This window comes from Sphaeramia orbicularis, chromosome 10 (assembly GCF_902148855.1).
Source record: "Sphaeramia orbicularis chromosome 10, fSphaOr1.1, whole genome shotgun sequence".
Classification (NCBI taxonomy): domain Eukaryota; kingdom Metazoa; phylum Chordata; class Actinopteri; order Kurtiformes; family Apogonidae; genus Sphaeramia; species Sphaeramia orbicularis.
In genome coordinates, this window is record NC_043966.1 from 25,469,475 (window position 1) to 25,489,395 (window position 19,921).

Consider the following 19,921-nt stretch of genomic DNA (forward strand, 5'->3'; position numbering starts at 1 on the left):
AATATCAAAGTAAAACACTATCACTAAGGTCTACCAATTATGAGTCACAAATGTCTTTCCTTCTGAGCACAGAGTTCTGCTTAACGGCTGCCTCAGGAATGAACTGGCTTGTCTGTAGTTTCAGCTGTCTTTTACAGCGCTGGCACTTGTTACCATTTTCTTTCATGAAACATCCACTCCCCTTGCCCAAGGGGAGCTTACCTTTCCCTTAATGTGAAAGAAATTGTTTAGCGACAGTGTGGTGTCCATCGCACACTGGAGACTGTGGAAATAATGTGAAGGGTAAGGCAGAGGTCAGAGGTCAAACAGACTGTGGCAGGAGTCAGAATGAGGCAAGTACATGCAATTATTTAGTGATGTTGACTAACAGCCAATCAGAACAGCTTGTTAGAGCTTTATAACAACATCCCTACACTAAGTGCTTCAATGTGTATTATTCTCAAACAGAAAAAAAGAGAAAAATGGCAGTGGAAAACTCACACTCCTTTTTGACCTACATCCTTCATGATTAGCTATGCACAAATAGTGCTTCCTCTTCTCTGCCTTGCCATGAGTGAGAAGAAGATTATAAGTTAGCTGCCACTGCCACTAGTGCGCTGAGCTGGAGCTTGGACTCAGGCTGGTCTCCTCCCAGATTTGGGGTAGATTGGGGATTTCAAAGTCAAACGAGTTCAAAGCCTCGGCTGGGAAACGTTCAAAAGAACCACAGCCAGCCATGAAGTGGAGAGGGAGCTAGCTACTTACAGTAAACTCTCCCACAGTGGGTAGAGAATGGGGTGGCAGGAGGGGGTGTGTGTATGTGTGTGTAAAAAGGGTAAACGCTTGTGAAAATAAGCGGTGTGTGCTTGGGGGTTAACTCGATAAGAGGTGCTGAGCAGGTGGAATTTTGCTGACATGTTAGTGCAAACCTGAAAGTGAGAGCTCAAGTTTGGGTAGCACAAATCATCAATAATAGAGAATGTGCAGATGCATTTTCTCTGAAATAAAACTGATGTTTTAAGCCACAGAGAACATCCCCATGAGATGGATTTTTGTCACATATCGAAGGTTAACATCTCTTGAATCTTTAGAAATGTTGTTAAAATATTCTTACAACCACACTTTTGTACTGTGCAGTGACAACTCCATATTATTCATCCCCATTTGTCATTGTAAAATGCAACACCAGCCTGTAAATCTGCATCTTCTGTTCACCACCCTAAAGATAAGGCCTGGAGGTGCCTCAGGTGTCCATTTCTTTCTGTGTGCTACACAATGCCACTCATTTGACACAATAAAATCATGGCAACACCCTTGCATCCTGGGGACAGAAAACATGAATGGAATTTCCTTAATCTAGGTGACTTTGGAGATTTACAGTATGTAGAACAAAGGATCATGTATTCAAGCGTAAGATTTATTTGGCACAAAGGAAGGTCACGTACAGTACATACTATATTACTCTGAAAGCTTGTGTAGTTCTTCTTTTACACAATGTTTTTGTCAGTGAAAACAGGGAGCAAACACAGTGCATCTCTACCTTCCACCCACTGCTATAATGAACAACACAGATAGCTGTTATTTCATTATAGCAGCAGCTATCTCTACCAGACTACAGGGCAAATACCTGAGTGTGGGTCTCTGCACAAGAAATTCATGTCTGGGCAATATGTGAATTCAGCAGTTGTATTAAAATGCAGAGGATAGCTCTCTCTGCAGTGAAATGACACAGCTTTTAATTTTGTGTAATGAAGCACATTCGAAGGGTACTGAGGGTGCATGAGAACAGCCTAACCAGAGTCAAATCATAGTCAGTGAACACTAATAACTGAAGTCTTCTATGTCAGTAAACACGGGCATTAAGGGTAACAACCAGAAACAATCGCTTTTTAATAAAAAATAAATAAATAATGCTATGCCGGCTGAATATTACTCACATTTTCTAGTATTTAAAATAAGATAATCTGACTAAAATCCAACATAAATGTTAAATATAACCGCTTTATTTACATTTGGCTCAGATTTTATGTTTTGCCTAATGTGTGAATTCTAACTGTAACGCAGAATCAACGTATGCTTTACACACACTACAGTGAAAGTTTTGAGCCCTGAAGCTGGCTGCTGTTTTTGGTCTTTAGTGGTGGAATTAGCTTCAGCTAGTGCCTCTCTCTGTTGTTTTTCACCCTGATTCAGCAGTCCTGGTCTTTACGCAGAGCCTCTGAAAGCTCAGTGGCCACGGGGAATGCCAGCTCATCGACTATTATAATGACGGCCTCCCTATTGCTCTCCATCTCTCTCTGCCCTTCTCATCTCACCAGCACACCATCCCAATTGTGTCTCTCTCCCCCCTCTTGCTCTGTGATCTTTCTGTCCTTCTTGCTGAACAAAAGCTGGTGTGAGTATGTATGATGCAACTGTGGCAGTACGAAAAGTTCACAGTCAACAAAAATGCATAGAATGAATATTCCCACGGTAGACAGGGACGAACCAAAAGATTCTGCTGTTTGACAAACTTCAAACAAAAGATCATAATGAATGTTGCATAAGTTACAAATCACAATTTCTTTGTGAAATACCTTCAAACTTACTCAGTGGCAAATTATTGATTCTATTCCCAGTTAGGACTTACCTGGATTTACTAATACAATAATTAAATGACAAAAATAGTACAGATTAAGTATTGTTGATATCAGCTCATTGCATGCAAATTGAAAAGGACATGGAAGACTGACCTTGAGTTTGTCAAAGCGTTCAGTGAGCGAGGACACCTGGTGCTCTCGGTGGCGCCCTACCAGCTTACAGAGGGCGCAAATGAGCTGGTCATCCACCAAGCAGTACATGTTGACCTTCTCGTTCTCATGCTCTAGGCAGGTCAGGCCTCGGATGTGAGTATCTGGGACCGGCTCCACCAGGCGGTGACTTGTGAAAGGCTTTTTGTTTGGGTGCGTTGCACGCAGACAGCGGTCACAATATGATACCTCACATGTAACACACGTCTTTACAGCCTCACGCGGCGGATCCTGCTCGCAGAATTGGCAGCTGATTCGTGGATCCATTTTCGCTACGACAGCTGGGCTGTGGTTAGCGTTGGTGTGATTGGTGTGATTGGCGTGATTGGCGTGCGGGTGGGAGTGGCTGGAAGTGGCCGGGCTGCCGCGGGCGCTGCTTCCACTTGTGCCACTGCCGCCGCCAATCGTTCCGGCTATTGTACCGCTAATGGTGCCGGTGTAGGGCCGTTGCGGCTGCAGGCGCCGGCTCTCAGTAGGGGAATTGGGGCCGCTGAGGGAGGCCTTTTGAAAGCGGTCAATGATGTTCTGCAGCGTCACATTGCGCTTAAGGCCCTCCAGGCCGCGGTGATTCAGCGTGATGACGTAACGACAAGTGGGGCACTGAAAGGCCGAAATTGACTCAAGGGGTTTGCTTGTGGAACAGTGAGACACCAAGATGCGGTGGGCGCAGTTAAAGCACAGGCTGTGGGCACAGGGCAAGAGCAGGGGGTCTTCAAACAACTCCAGGCAGATTGGGCAGGTCAGCTCGGACTCCAGTGTTTCCATCTTCAGTTGAACCAATCTAAAGGTGACATCAAATCCCACGGAAGCTGGCAAGTTACCTGCAAAAGAAAGAAAAAGTTAATTACATATGTCTTACTTTGTTTCACATTTCCCTGTACTTTCCTTCTAAGAGGACTTCTACTGAATAGTAAAGCAGAAAGTGTACCCGACTCGAACATTCACCCATATCTGATTTTAACTCATTCATCAGATATTGACTTCAGGTAAGACAAATGGCTTGTGTGGACGCTGATTTTTATTGTGCAGTTACAGGGTGGGGAAGCAAAAATTACAATGAACATTTAGTTGTTTTTTTCTCAGCAGGCACTACGTCAATTGTTTTGAAACCAAACATATATTGATGTCATAATCATACCTAACACTATTATCCATACCTTTTCAGAAACTTTTGCCCATATGAGTAATCAGGAAAGCGAACGACAAAGAGTGTGTGATTTGCTGAATGCACTCGTCACACCAAAGGAGATTTCAAAAATAGTTGGAGTGTCCATAAAGACTGTTTATAATGGAAAGAAGAGAATGACTATGAGCAAAACTATTACGAGAAAGTCTGGAAGATACTATTAAAGAAGAATGGGAGAAGCTGTCACCCGAATATTTGAGGAACACTTGCGCAAGTTTCAGGAAGCGTGTGAAGGCAGTTATTGAGAAAGAAGGAGGACACATAGAATAAAAACATTTTCTATTATGTCAATTTTCTTGTGGCAAATAAATTCTCATGACTTTCAATAAACTAATTGGTCATACACTGTCTTTCAATCCCTGCCTCAAAATATTGTAAATTTTGCTTCCCCACCCTGTACAGTATAGTGTAGTTCAGCCGCTCACTATTAACAGTCCTGTATATATGATAAATTCTGCAGAGCTGTATTAGCATTAGATTAGATGTGAAAAGAGAAAAATAAGGTGAAACGAACACCACTCCAAGTTTGTAACAACCTCTTGGGTATGAGCTATTAATCTTTCCATTTTAATCTCTCCTGTTGTTGTGCTTCTGCGATATGACCGATTTTCCTCCAAGGACACGTTTAAGGTATTGTTCCAACATCAATACTGTCGGGAAAAATATCATGCATGAGCTAAACAACATAATTGATTTCAAATTCCTCTTCTCTTATTCCAAGTCCTCTACATCTCTGTACCTTGCAGCCTGAATATCAAACTGTCTCCCCTGGGTGGCCTTAAAACCGCTGAAATGAGAAATCACCAATAACTTCAGCCCCTTACCCCTGCTGATTCAGTGGCATGGAGAGCTTGCAATGGCTCTCTATCATTTTTAAAGAAACAAAGCAGCCACCGTGAAACTACAGTATTAAATCAGATGACCCCAGATAGCTGACAGTGACAATTTCATTAAGCGAAGTTGTTCCTGCGGGACTGCCCTTGTCTCTCTGCAACAGTCACACAGGAAGTACCAGAGGCTAGTTTCTGGTGGTTATGACTAATCAAAAAAAGACTTTTCACATCTGGAAATAAGTTTTCACTCTGTTAGTGACCTCTCTAAAGCTTGGGTTATCATGTCATAGAGTTGATAGATTTAACTTGCAAGGGCCCTCCTCTTGTTCAACAACATTATTAAACCACAAATTACGATGTATGTTTCTTCCTTTTTGTTACTTGGAGCCATTGGTTTAGTTTAACTTACCGGTAGTTCTAAGTTAACCTGTATTTGAACTGTTCCTCACTGTTAAAGAAAGTAAAAAAAAAAAAAAAAAAAAAAAAAAAAAAAAAAAAAAAAAAACAGCCTCCACCCCTTTTCATGGACCGATTCCAGAATTTAAAGGGTTTGTCATCAGCCCATGACAGACAGGAAAACAAGATAGAAAAACCTAATGTGCTGCACACTTTCAGTACCCCCCAGCCAAATATAGTGTAAGACTCTGTTGAAAGTCACTGCCCTATACTTTAGATATGTCAACATTTGACCTTTTTCAAGGTCAAATGGCATCAAGGTGATCTCTTTTCAATAGGCTTCTGCTCCATGCCAAAATACATCCACAGTATAAATTTGGTGCAGATATCTCAATGCATTCTTCAGATAATACGATTACATTGTTGAATGGACAGACAGACAGATAGTTCTGGCTGAGGGGTAACAAGAGTGATCATGTAACCTTTTTACCGAGGTTAAAATGTTAATTTCACAAGTGGAAACATGTAGAGAAACTGGTACAAACACAAGCAACACTGACATGATTAATGCATTCTACAGCTAGATCCCAACATTATCTGTGCAGAACCAACAACAACAAATTTGTTAGAGCTGTTGGCCTTTATCAGATCAGCCTGACTCCAGCCGGACAATAAAATTAACCGGCAATTGTCAAAACATGATCCTTAAATGAGAACAACTTGTCCTCCTTGTGCATGTGATTCTTCATATTGGGCATTATTAAATTAGCTCTGCCATCCACAGATAAATTGTAATAACTAATAGCAGTGGCCGTTTCCTTCCTTTGGTAGGGCACATCGACTGTGAAACCAGGAAAAGACCAACTAAAGATGGGACAAAGCTCAAAGGTAGAAAAAAAAAAAAAAACAGCATTTGCAATAACAAAAGTCTCCTCCTGCTGCATCAGGGCTGTGCCTCAACACTGAACTGTGTTCAAAGCAAACATGATTTGAGCAGCAGCTAAGTGGTTCCGAAAGGCACTCAGCAGAAGAAAGCAGTTATGCATGCAGTGGGTTCCTAACAAAATTCATTATCTAGAAATGAAATAAATAACTGCTTGCGGCCAATCATGCAGATATTATGCTGATAAAAGACAATGGCCATTGTGTTTGTGTACAAATTTATGTGTCTATACTTGAGGTGTTTGTCTATAAGAAAATGTAACTGTGGCTGTTTGTACGTGTACACACACACGGCTGCTATTTATCAGATGTTTTATGTGGTCGTTATCTTGCAGCCTGGCTGTGTTCAAAATAAAGAGAGAATGAGAGATCAGTAGCAAGCTACTACAAAGTGAGGGAGCATGAGGTTCTACTTCACCACACCAAGAACAGGTCTAATTTATCTCTCCGGTATCAGGTAGTTGATTATGAGGGGCAGTCAAACAGAAATAAGGACACAGATAAGAAGTGGGTGGAGGTGATGAAGGGAAGCAAGGACAACCTTTAGGACCTTTAGGTGACAAGCAAGGTCACCGGCCACAGAGTTTATAGTCTCAGGGTACAGATCTGGCATAAATCTGCTCATAAATCTTTGACCTTTACAGAGTATATAGCTGTTAACCTGTAATTTTAATCCTACTTCATTTACAGCCTTAGTGGTGGGTATTTGGCATCTTATTTTCCATTAGATTTCATTCAAAGACAAGCTCAAGTAGGTAAGAAAAATGCACAATAAAGCCTCTTCTGATTCTGATCTGTTATCTGAAAGTATGCAATTAAAATCAGCTCCATGTGACTGCTGTTTCACCAGGGTATGTCAACAACACGGAACAAGGCATACATTCATTACAGCGGTCAGGTCATGTACTGATCATCAGGTCATTGTGCAGCCATGTGAGCATTACCGGAGGACAAAAAAAAAAAAATAAAAAAAAACTGATTGCAGCTCACACAGTACAGTATTTGATCAACTTGATTACATTCAAAGTCAATCAGTATTAGTTTTGCCTAGCTTCAGGACATAATATTACAGATTTAGTGTAATTTATTTATCTTGAAACAAATGAACCATAAATGATAACACATATTTGCTGTTATAACATCACAATAAGTGTAATGGTACAGCTGTCTTAAAAGGGACGTCATAACAAAGCTGCAATCGTCTGTCCAGTATGTACAGGCACAGGAACAGAATCAAAACACTCACTTATTAATCCCTTCAAATCAACAGTGACAAGTGCATGACCCGTAACCTGATTTTAACCGCTGTCCAGTGCGAGTGTTGACTGAAACCGCAGTCTCACTTGATTCCTTATCCCGACAGCGCAGCTCAGCCTAATGTTAATGCGACTGTGTCTAACGGAGCGTGGTGTTATAATTAACACCATGGTTTTACACACCATCAACAGGCCCATTATGTTTTAGCTATGTCACACTGGGGAAACAATGGTGGCTATGATGGGGGGCCACTTAGGGATCGAATCACTAGCATCACGGTAAAGGCGCTCTCCGCAGAAACACACACACACACACACACACACACACACACACACACACACACATACATAGACAGCATTGCACATTTACAAGCACAAACTCTTTCTGTCTCGTTGTCTCTCTTCATCTGCCACTCTTGTTAAGGTGAAGTGTCCCATCTGGAAGGAGAACAGCTTGAGCTGGTGCTTGAGGAAAAACACAGTCACACATGAAACACAACACACGCATACACAAATATAAAGCTGCGAGGCACTTACTCTAATGCGTTATTGTTCTAATGAAGTTTTTTTTTTTTTTTAATTAGAGGTATAAAAACAGGTAAATCATTGATATTCATTAGTGTGTGTGATGAGAAAGCGGTAAATACGCAATTCCAAAGTACATACTCATTCAACTCTGCTCATCCTCTGTAATTTTTTTTAAACTTGTTTTTAGATTAAATTTTATGAATCCTCTGCAGTCTCTTAACACTGTGCTTAATGTTTCTTTTCAGGATACGTAGCTGTAGAGCCCGAAGGATACAACTATAATGCAATTGAAGTACTTATGTGAATCGAGGTATTACACTTCACTGAAATACACTAAAAACAGCAACAGTAATAATTCCGCTCCAAGTTTATTCAGCATGACCTTTGGGAATGCCTGGAAATAGAAAACTCTGATGTCATGATGCTTGTCTTTTCATAATCTCGCAAACACCAGAACAGTGAACGAAGCTGTTTATTTAAAAGGAACAGTCACGGTCCCCTGAGTGTATGTTTGTGTGTATTGGTTTGCTTTGTCGCATGCATCAGTCTGGAGAAAATGCATTTGTGGAAGAAAGATGATTCATTCAACAACAACAAAAAAATAAAAATAAAATAAATCAATGCTCTCTACTCACGGGCAAAACAAGATGCTAATGGACACGTAATGATATTGGGATGAAATGTCAAGACAAGTAACAACAACAAGGCCGCTGAACCTTTATACAGAATCCGTTCCTCAACCCTGAGGAAGCTAAATTTTTTACTTTTAAGAAACTTTTCAAGGTGGTTTTAGTCAATTTCAAGACCTTACATTCACAGAAATTAAAGTACGACCGGCCTCACTTTAAACCAAGCCTTAAACCAGTCTTAACCATGTTTCAATCCAGCTGATGTTCCTTTTACATTTCTTCATGACTAATATTGCTGCTGACATTTCAGCTGTTAAAGCTCTTACCTGAACCCCTCCACCCATGAATGATCACTGGAGGCTCCACTCATTCCCATCTCTGTTATGATAAAATGCTAAACACTAATTACAAATGTGACAAATTCTTTACAATGCAAATATTCCACAAAAGCCCAGTGGGTTGAAAAAAACCCGTCTCACACATCACTACTATACGATCCTCATAGTGAGTATGTGCAGACCTTAAAGTAAAAGTCAAAGTTATAGATGCTTTACTAATTTCTCCAAGCCCCCCACTGTTGTGCAGCTTTTCCCTACCTTTGGAAACTTTAATCTAAAGGGGCAGGACATTTGTTTACCCCCCCAGAACCATCTCGTGGTTAAATCCAATCTTCTAAAAAATGCCAGATCGGCACTCGATACCAAATCTTTAGATCAGATCGGGACATCCCTAAGTTATGCTCTATTATATATTACAGTGAGGTCTGCACATATGTACACTTGCATTTTGTTGAATTTACTTTTTGTTGAGTAGCACTTAAATGTAAAATGTCTATTACAATTGCATTTATTTGGCACAGACACAAAGGGAACTTCTGAAATCTTAATTCACAAAACTAGCTACATGATGAGGTGCATTGTGAAGAGACTCGTGTAATATACAAAGTTTTATCAACATGCGATAACATCATTCAATACTGCTGTAATGACATGAGTTGGCATTCATTTGACAGCATTTAATCTGAAAGTAGCGGAGTCTTCAACATGCCGTATGCAAATAAAATTACTTTCCATATTCATTGCATTGCATATTGCGATGATGACAGAAGAAAAGCATTTTACTCAACACACAGCACTAAATCCCACTGAAATACATAGTATATTGTCAAAAGCACAGTAGCTATCATTGTGGATTCATAGAGAAACGTGTGAGTAAAAATACTGTCTGTCCAAAAGCAATAAAACCATTACTTTCTTGAAAGCCTTTCACTTCAAAGTGTGTAAAGGTGACGTGCTGAGGTGCAACCAGGGCCAGATGTTAGCCATCTATCAAAGAGACTTTACCCAAGAGGAGAGCTGAATAAAAGATCACCTGTAGGAAAGGCTGTGCTTCAGGGTAAGGGCAGGTTATAAGGATATGCAGAAGGAGCGGGTATATAAAGAGGTACACGGGCACTTAATTATACCTTAACCCACCCAAAAACACATGAGATGCACTCTGAACCAGTACCACCTACTATTTCTATATCACCCTCAATCAGGGGCTACTGATTTTGTCTTGACACCATGACAATCCACAGTGAATCACCACTTTTTTTTTTATCCACTGACTGATAGTGTATCCTCCACTCCTTATCCCCCAGACCCTCCTATTCCTCCAACTCCCACCACTACTCCTGCTGCTCTTTTTTCCCCAAAGTGTACCTGGAATCTATCTTTCTCACTGGTAGTTGTCAATCACAGGTCTATCACAGCAAAGGAAAAAGAGCAGAAAATCACAGTCCTGAGGTTTGAAGGCTCCTGAGAGCAAAACGACAGTAAACAACAGCAGCAGGGGGCTTGGCGGCCTTGTTTTTAAGCTTTGGAAAGCATTGCCTAAAAAATTGCCCTGTTTATCCCATGGGATGTTAAATGTGGTAAAAAACTGAATTCTCATTATGTTAATATGCTATCACTTGTCAAGAGTGAAATGGGTTTTTCCGTACAAAGTGCTTTATTGTATAAAGAGAATGGATTGAAAATAATTGAACAATTTCTTATGAAACCTATAAAGTGTTTAAAGGTTGTTAATAGAAGACGTATTCAGTAAGGTAATTTAGTGTTTTCATTGTCTGCTAATACAGTGCTAACATATAAATGCCCACTTTTTAATGTCCCATTCAAAACAATGCTACTGTGTCATTTAGACATTTAATTTTTTTTTTTTTTTTTTGTCAATACACATGAAATTGACAACATTTAAAAAGAAAACAAAAAAAAAACAAGAAAAAAAACACCAGCTTAAATATTTCAGAAGGATACTTGTTTTTAGGAGTGTAGTAGAGGTCAGCTACATTCACACCACTGGACTGAATCTCTAGTGGTTTGGTGCTAAACAAAGACTGGTGCTATTCAAGTGGAAAACCCTGCTTGTAGTGTATGACCTGCAGACCTGTCATTATCCAGCCAGCATTCCTCAAATATTTTCAGACAGGTAAAACACTTCAGTTACTAACAATAAATGTCTCTCTAGTAGCTTGTTCATGGGAAATAACAAATCATTGCTAATTAAAATACTGCTGTAAAACACTAAAAAATAAATATTCAACCTTCATGAAGCATGGAAAGATAGTGGTCTGATTTCTGTCCCAGTCTCTGTTTCTAACATAAGGAGCTTTCATGTGTTACTTTATGAGGTAACCTAATATGACGGCAGCGTTGACACGTGTCTTTCCGGAGAAAGGCTGACCTGTTAGTTCAGTGTTGGTAAATCACAGACCTTCACACATTTGGCAAACCACAGGTAGTAATCAAGGCTACACACATTGAAATGGCCAATAAAAATGCTTTAACACAGCATTGCTTTCATTAGTGAATGTGTCAGCAAACATAACTCCGCAGCCATGGCCCTAAAGCATAACATACAACTTAATAACTTTAAACAAAAAAGAAATGGGGTATTGAGAGGAATTCAGTTGCATAAGTGGATTGAAACACTAGCATTTTGGAAGGCAGTTCATTTCAGTAATTGAGGTTAAAATGAACCACAAGCAAATACATATGTCAGGACCAGGCATTACTGAGTTTTGCCAGATACCAAAAGGCTACAGTTCTTCTCAACTATGGTTTTGGAAAACGGAAATGGGGCAGCCCTGTGTATATGAGAGTCCTTCAGTTGACCAGCATATGCCAGAGCTGAACATACGATTATATAAGTGGGATCAAGTTGTGCATTAAATTTGTTATCTTGCGTTTCTGAACAGTCTTGACAGGAGCCGTGTGCCTCAATGCAGCTGGTTCTTGGGATAAAAGGGAATGTTTTTTCAATATGTGAAACTGGCTGTGGTCCCTTTTCCCACCCCCTCCATTCACACTATTTTCCTTCATCTCTTCCTCTACTCTCACTCGTCACTTTTTGTGTCCACTTGCCCGAGCTTTCCTCTCTCACTGTGCCTTTTCCTGTCTTTCTCTTTTTCTTTTTGCAGCAGCCCACAGAGTAGGCAGGTTTCATCAAACATGTGATTCCTATTCATAGAATGTAAACAGAAATGCAGCCAAGCCAGTGTTTCCATTTCGCATTCAGTGGAGTTGAGCAGACTGGCTAAAGCTTAACCCTCTCACTGCTCTTAGAACAAAACTAGCCATATATCTTATATCTCTTTGTACGCCAATTCCAGATTTGCAGTTTTAGGGAAAAAACTATATGTTCATTGACTTGATATGAACACGTGCATCAATTGTTGATTCCACTATTAATATTTCTCAATTACACCATTTATTTCAACATAGAAGAGAAACAGTCAACATAAAAAAGTTGATTTTAGTTGCCTAGAAAGTATATGGCAGGCTTCAAGGTCAGTCTCTTCCACCACATCAATGGAGTCTGAAAAAGGCAGCGGGGAAGGTTGTGACTCATTGTACCTGTTACCCTGCTCATTCCATGTCACTAAAATTAATTCATGAAAAAAACATAGATTTCCATTCTAGGGGTGAGTTATTCTGGTACAGCTCACCAGGTCTCACCTGAGCTCACCAAACTTTATATATTCATATTATATAACACATGCAGTACATTTTCCATTAATAACATTGCCAGAAGTCGACCTGGGTTGTTGGTCTAGTTACTGAAATATTCCATTTTGCCGAAGGTAATGTTTAGCATCAGCACTGACATGAATATCTTGTATCTATGTCGGAATCAAATACTGATATTAATTTTAGTTTAAAATATATATAGGATATTGCATACTGTTTATCTGGGTATCTAAATCAATAATCAGAAACTGATTGTGCTACGTATGTGGCAAAAGAACTTTTTGCCATTAGGTTTTCTAATGGTTTACAGACACAGAAAATATTGTGAGCTTATCTTATGTGTATGAGTGAATATTCGTCTGCTTCCCTATTAAATTGGATTGTGTCTGTAAAAAATAACCATGCATGTGCACACAAGATATTGGGTATATGTATTGAACAGAATAATAACAGCAAGCATCACAAAAGCGGTTTTGCTTGTTATGCACGGCTGTGTTTGTTTTGTCTGTATATTCTCATGCAGGTGAACCACAATAAAATGGACCAGTATGACTCCAGACTTGTCCCAGTAGATGCTCCTGACATGCATACATTAACGCTCATTGTTACAGCCTCTTTTATTTCCAACATTCTTTTCACCCACTTTCAGTTGTGCTGATGAGACCTCTATTCTGTGAAGGGCATTTACTGATGCAAGACATTGAAAATAAAATAAACAATCCATTCTTGTTAAGCACAAGGCCATGGCAGACGAGGTAATTAGTTTAATACATTCATACATGAAACCGGAATGAAATATAATTTTTGTAGAGTTTTAACAGTGAGAAGAAAAAGACTCCTCTTAAAGGGGTCATATTTTGCTTAAACAACTTATATCAGTCTTTGGTTCATTTAATTGTGTATCTGGACCCTAGTAGTTCAAAAAGTGTGAATTTGAACCCTCCAGGTGTTGCAAAGCTATCTTTATATTAATTTTGGCAAAAATTGAGTGGATTTCTACAACCTGTTTTAATTCCATCTTAATCTGTTACATCTATAACTAGTTACGTCACAACATTTGCACATATAAGGTCAAGACTTCCAATGAATATTTCTCCATAATTGTTTTTCAGCAGCAGCGATTGTAGTCCATACTGAAAATATGTCCATACTTTGAGCCGATTAACTAAAATGTTCAGTTGTTGGTTGAACGGGACAGAGCAGCACAGCAAACAACCTGGAAGGGGGCAGGGGGTGAAGTGGCTCATTTGCATTTAAAGGGCCAGCGCTCAAAACAACCTTTCTGGTGTCATTACTGAGAAATAGGGTTGAAGATGGACCTGTGGAGTTGAATTAATGAAGAATTCAGACCCAAGCATAGCATTTACAGTTTATGTAGACCACAGGGAAATGTTTTAAAATGCATAATACCATTTAAAAAAAGCAAAATTTTACTCCTTTAAAACTTGTGTCTGTTACAGCTTCAAAGCTTGTGGTAGTTAATACTGTCAGACGTCATCTCATCAGCTCTCTGAGGCTCATTTTCTGTGGTGGAGAGTCTTATCAGACCTCAACACAACACTGTGTTGCAACCATGCCCCTGCCCCACTTGATCCATTATTCACATGCATTTGCCCAGGTGAGAACAAACTCTGCATCAGAAGTTGGCAGAGCAGCTTATTAGATATTTAGATGTGACAAAGAATGCTGGAGGGAGGGAGGCTATGAAAGGAGAAGGAAAGCAGAGCTACTCCTGACTGTCAACACAGGCAAAAATGTAATCAGCAGATGGGCTTTAACCCAAGCAGCTAGTGTTCAGGTCAGGAGCTGTTAACCCTCCATCAGGCTCATAACTCAGATGCCAGTAAAGTGGGCAGCAGAATGAACTTTTCACAGCATATATTATATTATACTACATTCCATAGTATATTTGATCTATACTGTCAGCTTAAAATGACAAGGCTGAGAAAGTTTGGTTCAAAAAACACTCTTCATTCTCTAAAATAATGATCTCTTTCCTTCCAGAAACTCAATCTGTGTTCTGTCTCTGTCTTGCATACATTTCAGCCTGCAGTTTGTCTTTGTCAGATTACTCTCCTCTGAGGCCTCATTGAGGCTGCTTAAAGCTCTTTGAAAGACTAAGTCATCTCATCTACAAAGAACACAGACTAATGTTTTCAGCATTAGTTCACCTTGAACACTACTTGAGACAGAGCTACAGCATTGATTGTGCTTTATTTACTTTGACAAAGCTCCACACAAATCCATAATTAATAAATTGGGGTGAAATGTAACTTGCAGATACACATGAGGATGAAATGCTCAGCAAAAATCAATTGTCTTGCCTTGGAAAAACTAAACCTTTCACTGTTTTGACAGATGACACAAATTCAACTTACAGTTATCTATATTTTTAACTGACTGTGTGTGTATATTTAAGTGTACAAAAACATGGTGCCAAGTAATGGCTTACCTTTTACTGGAATTTCCCATAAATATGCTAATTTTTCTCCACATCATGTGAAAAAGCAATTTATGCAACACATGAGATCCATTCTGAGCTTCCGGAAAGATCTTTTCAGTGGGAAATTGCATTCCTGAGCCCTGTACACCTATATTAGCTGGGATATACTGTCAAGAAAACAATTGCCCTCTGTATGAAGATTGACGATATGTTTGTGAAAAGTTTTCCCATCATGAAAAATAGCTGACAACTTTAAATGCATTGTATTTGTGGTTTAAATGAGGAGGCTTACTGATCTGTGAGGTGCCAGCCACTTCATCAGATGCTTGCCAACATGTATTAGCAAATGATGATGTCTAAGCTGGTGTTACTGAAACTATAGGAGGCCATGATAATACCAAAATAATACTAAAGCTTCCTGACTTTTATTATGACATCTGCAGGTGACAGTGAAAGGAGTAGACATTCTTCCTCTTCACAACAGTCATTTCTAAAAATGAAAACCAAAATCATTTATTTAGACAAAAGCAGACACTCTTGCAGCTAAAGATTGTGTAGATGTGTGTGACTTGTGTGCTGATAAGAATGAGATAAAGAGAGACAAAAAGTCAAAGAGAGATTGTCTCAGTGGCAAAGTGTGTATCATTGTGTATGTGTGTGCTACCTCGTGTGCGTGCTGCTTCCTAAATCTGCCTACAACAGCAGCTGGGGTTCAATCTTTCAAGCTGTCTGTGCAGCCTGGCAGCCAGGGGAAATACATTTATACGCCTGATACAAAAGATACTGCAGATGAAAGACTTGTTGGAATTGTCTCGGCTGAATCATCTGTAACCCTATTACACACAGTCAAAGCAACTAACCTCGTTTTGGGGAAAACTTTATGTTTCCCTCCGTTACTTTTTTTCAATAGAGATCTGGGGGGAAAACAGTCAAATATAAAAATAAAATCAGGAAGTCAATATTTTTAAATGTATTCTTCTTATATTGTACCGTTCACTGCTGCCCTCGGGGTAAGAGGTCTTTTACTGCTACACCTCACACTGTGCACCATGTACGCCTATATATACAGGGGACACACTATGCCAAATGCAAAAAGAAATTTCTAACCATTAAATTAAATGGAGCTGACTGAGCTGTCAGCGGTCAGAAAAGGCTTCGTGACCAAAAGCTATTAAACACAAGCTTTCTTGCTCTAAGTACAGCATTCACCTTGGGTCAAAGTCCTTATACTCCTCCCAACATAATACATCCACAAGGGCCATTTGCCACTTTGAGTTGTAGTAGATGGTGTATGTGGCATTAATAAAGCAATATGTGTCTGTGATGTGTTAAGGTGTTCAGTTATTCATGATGACTGGGTGTCAGGCTAAGAGGGAGGGATGAAAAATATATATACAGTATGTGTATAAGTAAACCAAGGGGAAAAAATATACAGGGAGGTCAAAAGGAATAAGCTCAAAAATAGATCACACAGAGAGAAAAACAAAAGAGCAATAAAGACAGCGAGAGCATAGAGAGGTGGGAGACCTTGCCACTGGTGTGACCCCAGGGAGGGGGTTCCTGTCCTCTATCTCGCTCCCTCGCTCTACAAAGTTAAAGCTTTCTATTTATACAGCACTGTAATGTTTGGCATTTCCTTCAGGGGAGAGTCTGAGCCATTGTTTTCCTTGGCTGCCGTTCGATTGGCTCAGCAAGCTCCATGCGTTGAAATGTCAGCGGCTTGTATCTATATTTGTTCAATCAGCTTTTTCTTCACTGATAAACACTCATTTGTTCCTTCTTGAGATATGAAATCGTGTTTTCATCAGTGAGGAAAAGACGTGCAGCTTCAGAGCACAATGGCCGAGCTCAGACAAGACAGATTTAACCGATTGAGTTTTTCTGTTCGGGAAAGATTGATATGAGACATGCTGTAGGTTGTCAGGGTGTAGATCTGAGCTGAAGCAACCGCAGGATAACACTAGTGTCCAAAGGCAGATCTGAGCCTGTTGATTCCTGCTGGAGCAGCAATGATACTGCAATAATATGCAACACACTCCTTATAAACACAGTCATTTGTCGAGTCATTCTCAACTTAAGGATCAGACAGCTTTATGACAACAAGACAGACCCTGGCAATGTAATGTAATAATGGAATATATCATGAAATCAGACTGTAAACAGCATTTAAAACCACGGTCTCCAGTTTCTTATGTTTTCATGTAAGCCCTTTAAGGTTTTGAATAATGTGATTGTTAAAAACAGAAACATGCTCCTTCTTTTGTTGTAACTCTGCAACTGAAGCCGACACACAAATCGATAGGTTGTTAGATAAACAATAGCTGCCTGAAACTACTGTAATTTAAAAATAGCCATTCCTCACGGCGCTATAAAATGCAAAGAAAACAATTGTAAACAAAAGGTTAAATATGCCTACACTTACATCAATATCAAACTGAACTGATGGATGGGAGACAAGCCGAGGCAAGTTCACAGAACTTTTACTCATAATAATTATGGTTCAGGATAAAATGGTCAAGTTAAAAGAAGCAGTAACATTCAGTGTTCTGAAAATAACTAATACAGGCATTGAAAAATGGCTCTGGTTTAGGAGAATAGAAGTGCTTAAGTAAGCGATGCTGCACAGTTGTTTAAAACGCGGTCTCAGTGGTCGCTTTAAAGCTGCACGTTTCCTTTTTCACATTTTTTTAAACATACCACCGTTCTGGAAGCCAATACTGTCAACTAAGTTACAATAATAACTAACCAACGCTTTGTGAAAGCTCCAAGAATATAACATGACAGGCAATACTTCTCCAGTTGGGAACACTTCTTATGTGCTTACTGTACATTTTTCAGCACTGCTCTCTACACTGCTGAACTGCACTGGGAAATGAGTGTAAACACACTGACGGTGGTGGACAGTGCACATGCACAAGGGATCTGCTTAACCCATCAGCTGGGAGCGGTGAGGAAAAGAGCTGCTTTTAGAGGAAAAGGTGTTCTTAAAATACTCCTGCTGGCTTGTCAGTATGATGAAAGTATGTATGCGACTGCATGAGTCAGTCAAAGAAAAAGGTGCATTTTTCATTCCTCAATCTTACACACTCCCCCTCCTTCACCCTTAAGACTCTTTTGGCCTGATTTACTAAAGGTTTGTGCTTGTCAAAACGTGCGCAAACTTGACTGCGCACGCAAAAACACATTGAAGCTTATCAACTAACAGGACGCACTGAGGGTTGCGTCTCTCAAATGGGCAAAATAGTTTGTGCAACCCATTTATCGTGTTTGCCTTGATGAATATGCAATATGAGCGTTTCTGCCAGAACACGCAAAATTATTGGAGGAGTACATACAAATATTTATTTAGCATGTGGAATGTGATTTATCAAACCTGAAACTGATTGCGGTGGCTGATTTTGCATCTATATTTAGCACGTTTGAAAGGCAGGTTTTAACTGGCACAGCTTCATGCAAAACTGGCTACTGTTGAGGCGAGGAGGCGGCATAGCCACAACTAAAGGAAACACAGAGAACCAATCTGCTCTGTTCACCTCAACATTTTTGGAATGACGGTAATTATATTATAATAAGTAATTATATTATAATTATAAAAATTGAGATGTATGGCCTACCCAGCAATGCCATTTTAGAAGTTCTAGATGAACTAGGGGGTGATTTGGGGCCAGTCACAGGAAGGAGTCATGCAATACGTTCTATGCCAAATCTCCTCCAACGTTACATTTCCTTGGGTCTGGATCATTCCAGTGCACTGTTGCCATTAGTGCAGGTGTATCCCAGAGCAGTTTTTCCAGCGTACTGTCCCATGACGACAACCAGTAGCGCACGCATAAACAGGTTAAATAGGGCGGTCTCCAAGACTTTGCACCTGTTGTCATTTGCGCAAGGAATCTTAGTTGATTACCCATGATGCGCAAATCAATAGCACATGCATTTTTTAGCACAAGCAAGCAACTATGTGTCCGTTATTTGCAACCTCAGTAAATCAGGCTCTTTGTCTTTGTTTCCTGCTGAGTTGCTTTTAACCAGAATCTCCAAAACACCTGTGAAGCTTTATAATCTTTGTCATGCATCCTCCTGTTTAGACTGTTCCTTCTGATCGATCTGGACAATTACCGTGTGTTTTTGATGTCTGGTGCTTCTACCAAAAAGGCCTTTTTTTGTTAAGCCAAGAAGAGTAAGGATATTTACTATAGAGCAGCAACCTACACAAAAAGTACTCAGTAAAATGATCAATTGTAGGGTTCTATTATGTATGAATTTTGAAACAAAATGTCTTTAAAAACAGTACTCAAAACATTTTGTGCAGTGAGACACTATTAATTTATGCATTTAAAGCAAATGCACTGATATCCAAGGATGATAAATTAAAATTTACAGAACACATTTATTTATAATAATTTGGAAAATAAATTATCATAAAAATCAAAAACAAAGACCATCAAACAGCCCTTCTGTACCATACTGTAGTGACTATACACATAGGGCCACTCCCTGATCCCCACCTTCTCAACCTCCATGGTCGCTGTGTCACAGACAGATGAGGTGTGGCACACTCTACCCACAAGAGAGGGTTTTGGGGTGGGAGGCATGACAGCAGAGCTGGGCCTGGTCCCAGGCTCTGGTGCCAGCAGGTGAGATCATGGGAAACAGATGCAGAGCTGTGGGACTGTACACAGGCAGCTGGACGTTAACTAGCGTAGTGGGAGGTTGGACACCTCCTCAGGCTCAGCTGCTGCCGTTAGGCTGAGGGAGAAACGCCTCCGCCCGCAAAATGTTTGGCTGGACTTTTAGCATTTAGATGTCACTGGTTTCATATGATGGCCACACAAACGACATTTGTTCAGGGTCAAGTACAACTGACATGCATATAGACGTTAAACATAATTAGATGTATGCAGACAAGAAAATTAAAAAGTGAATACCA

General features: G+C 39.9%; 1 protein-coding gene across 5 annotated transcripts in view; it reads right to left on the reverse strand.

Annotated features, from left to right (window-relative positions):
* Nucleotides 1-19,921, reverse strand: part of mid2 (midline 2) — a 182,378-nt gene that overhangs the window by 79,011 nt on the left and 83,446 nt on the right. For all 5 annotated transcript variants that reach the window (XM_030145659.1, XM_030145662.1, XM_030145658.1 and 2 more), the window contains exon 2: nucleotides 2,712-3,589. In XM_030145659.1, coding sequence (XP_030001519.1) covers nucleotides 2,712-3,533 — 822 coding nt within the window. In that variant the 5' untranslated portion in view covers nucleotides 3,534-3,589. The remainder of the gene's footprint in view (nucleotides 1-2,711; nucleotides 3,590-19,921) is intronic.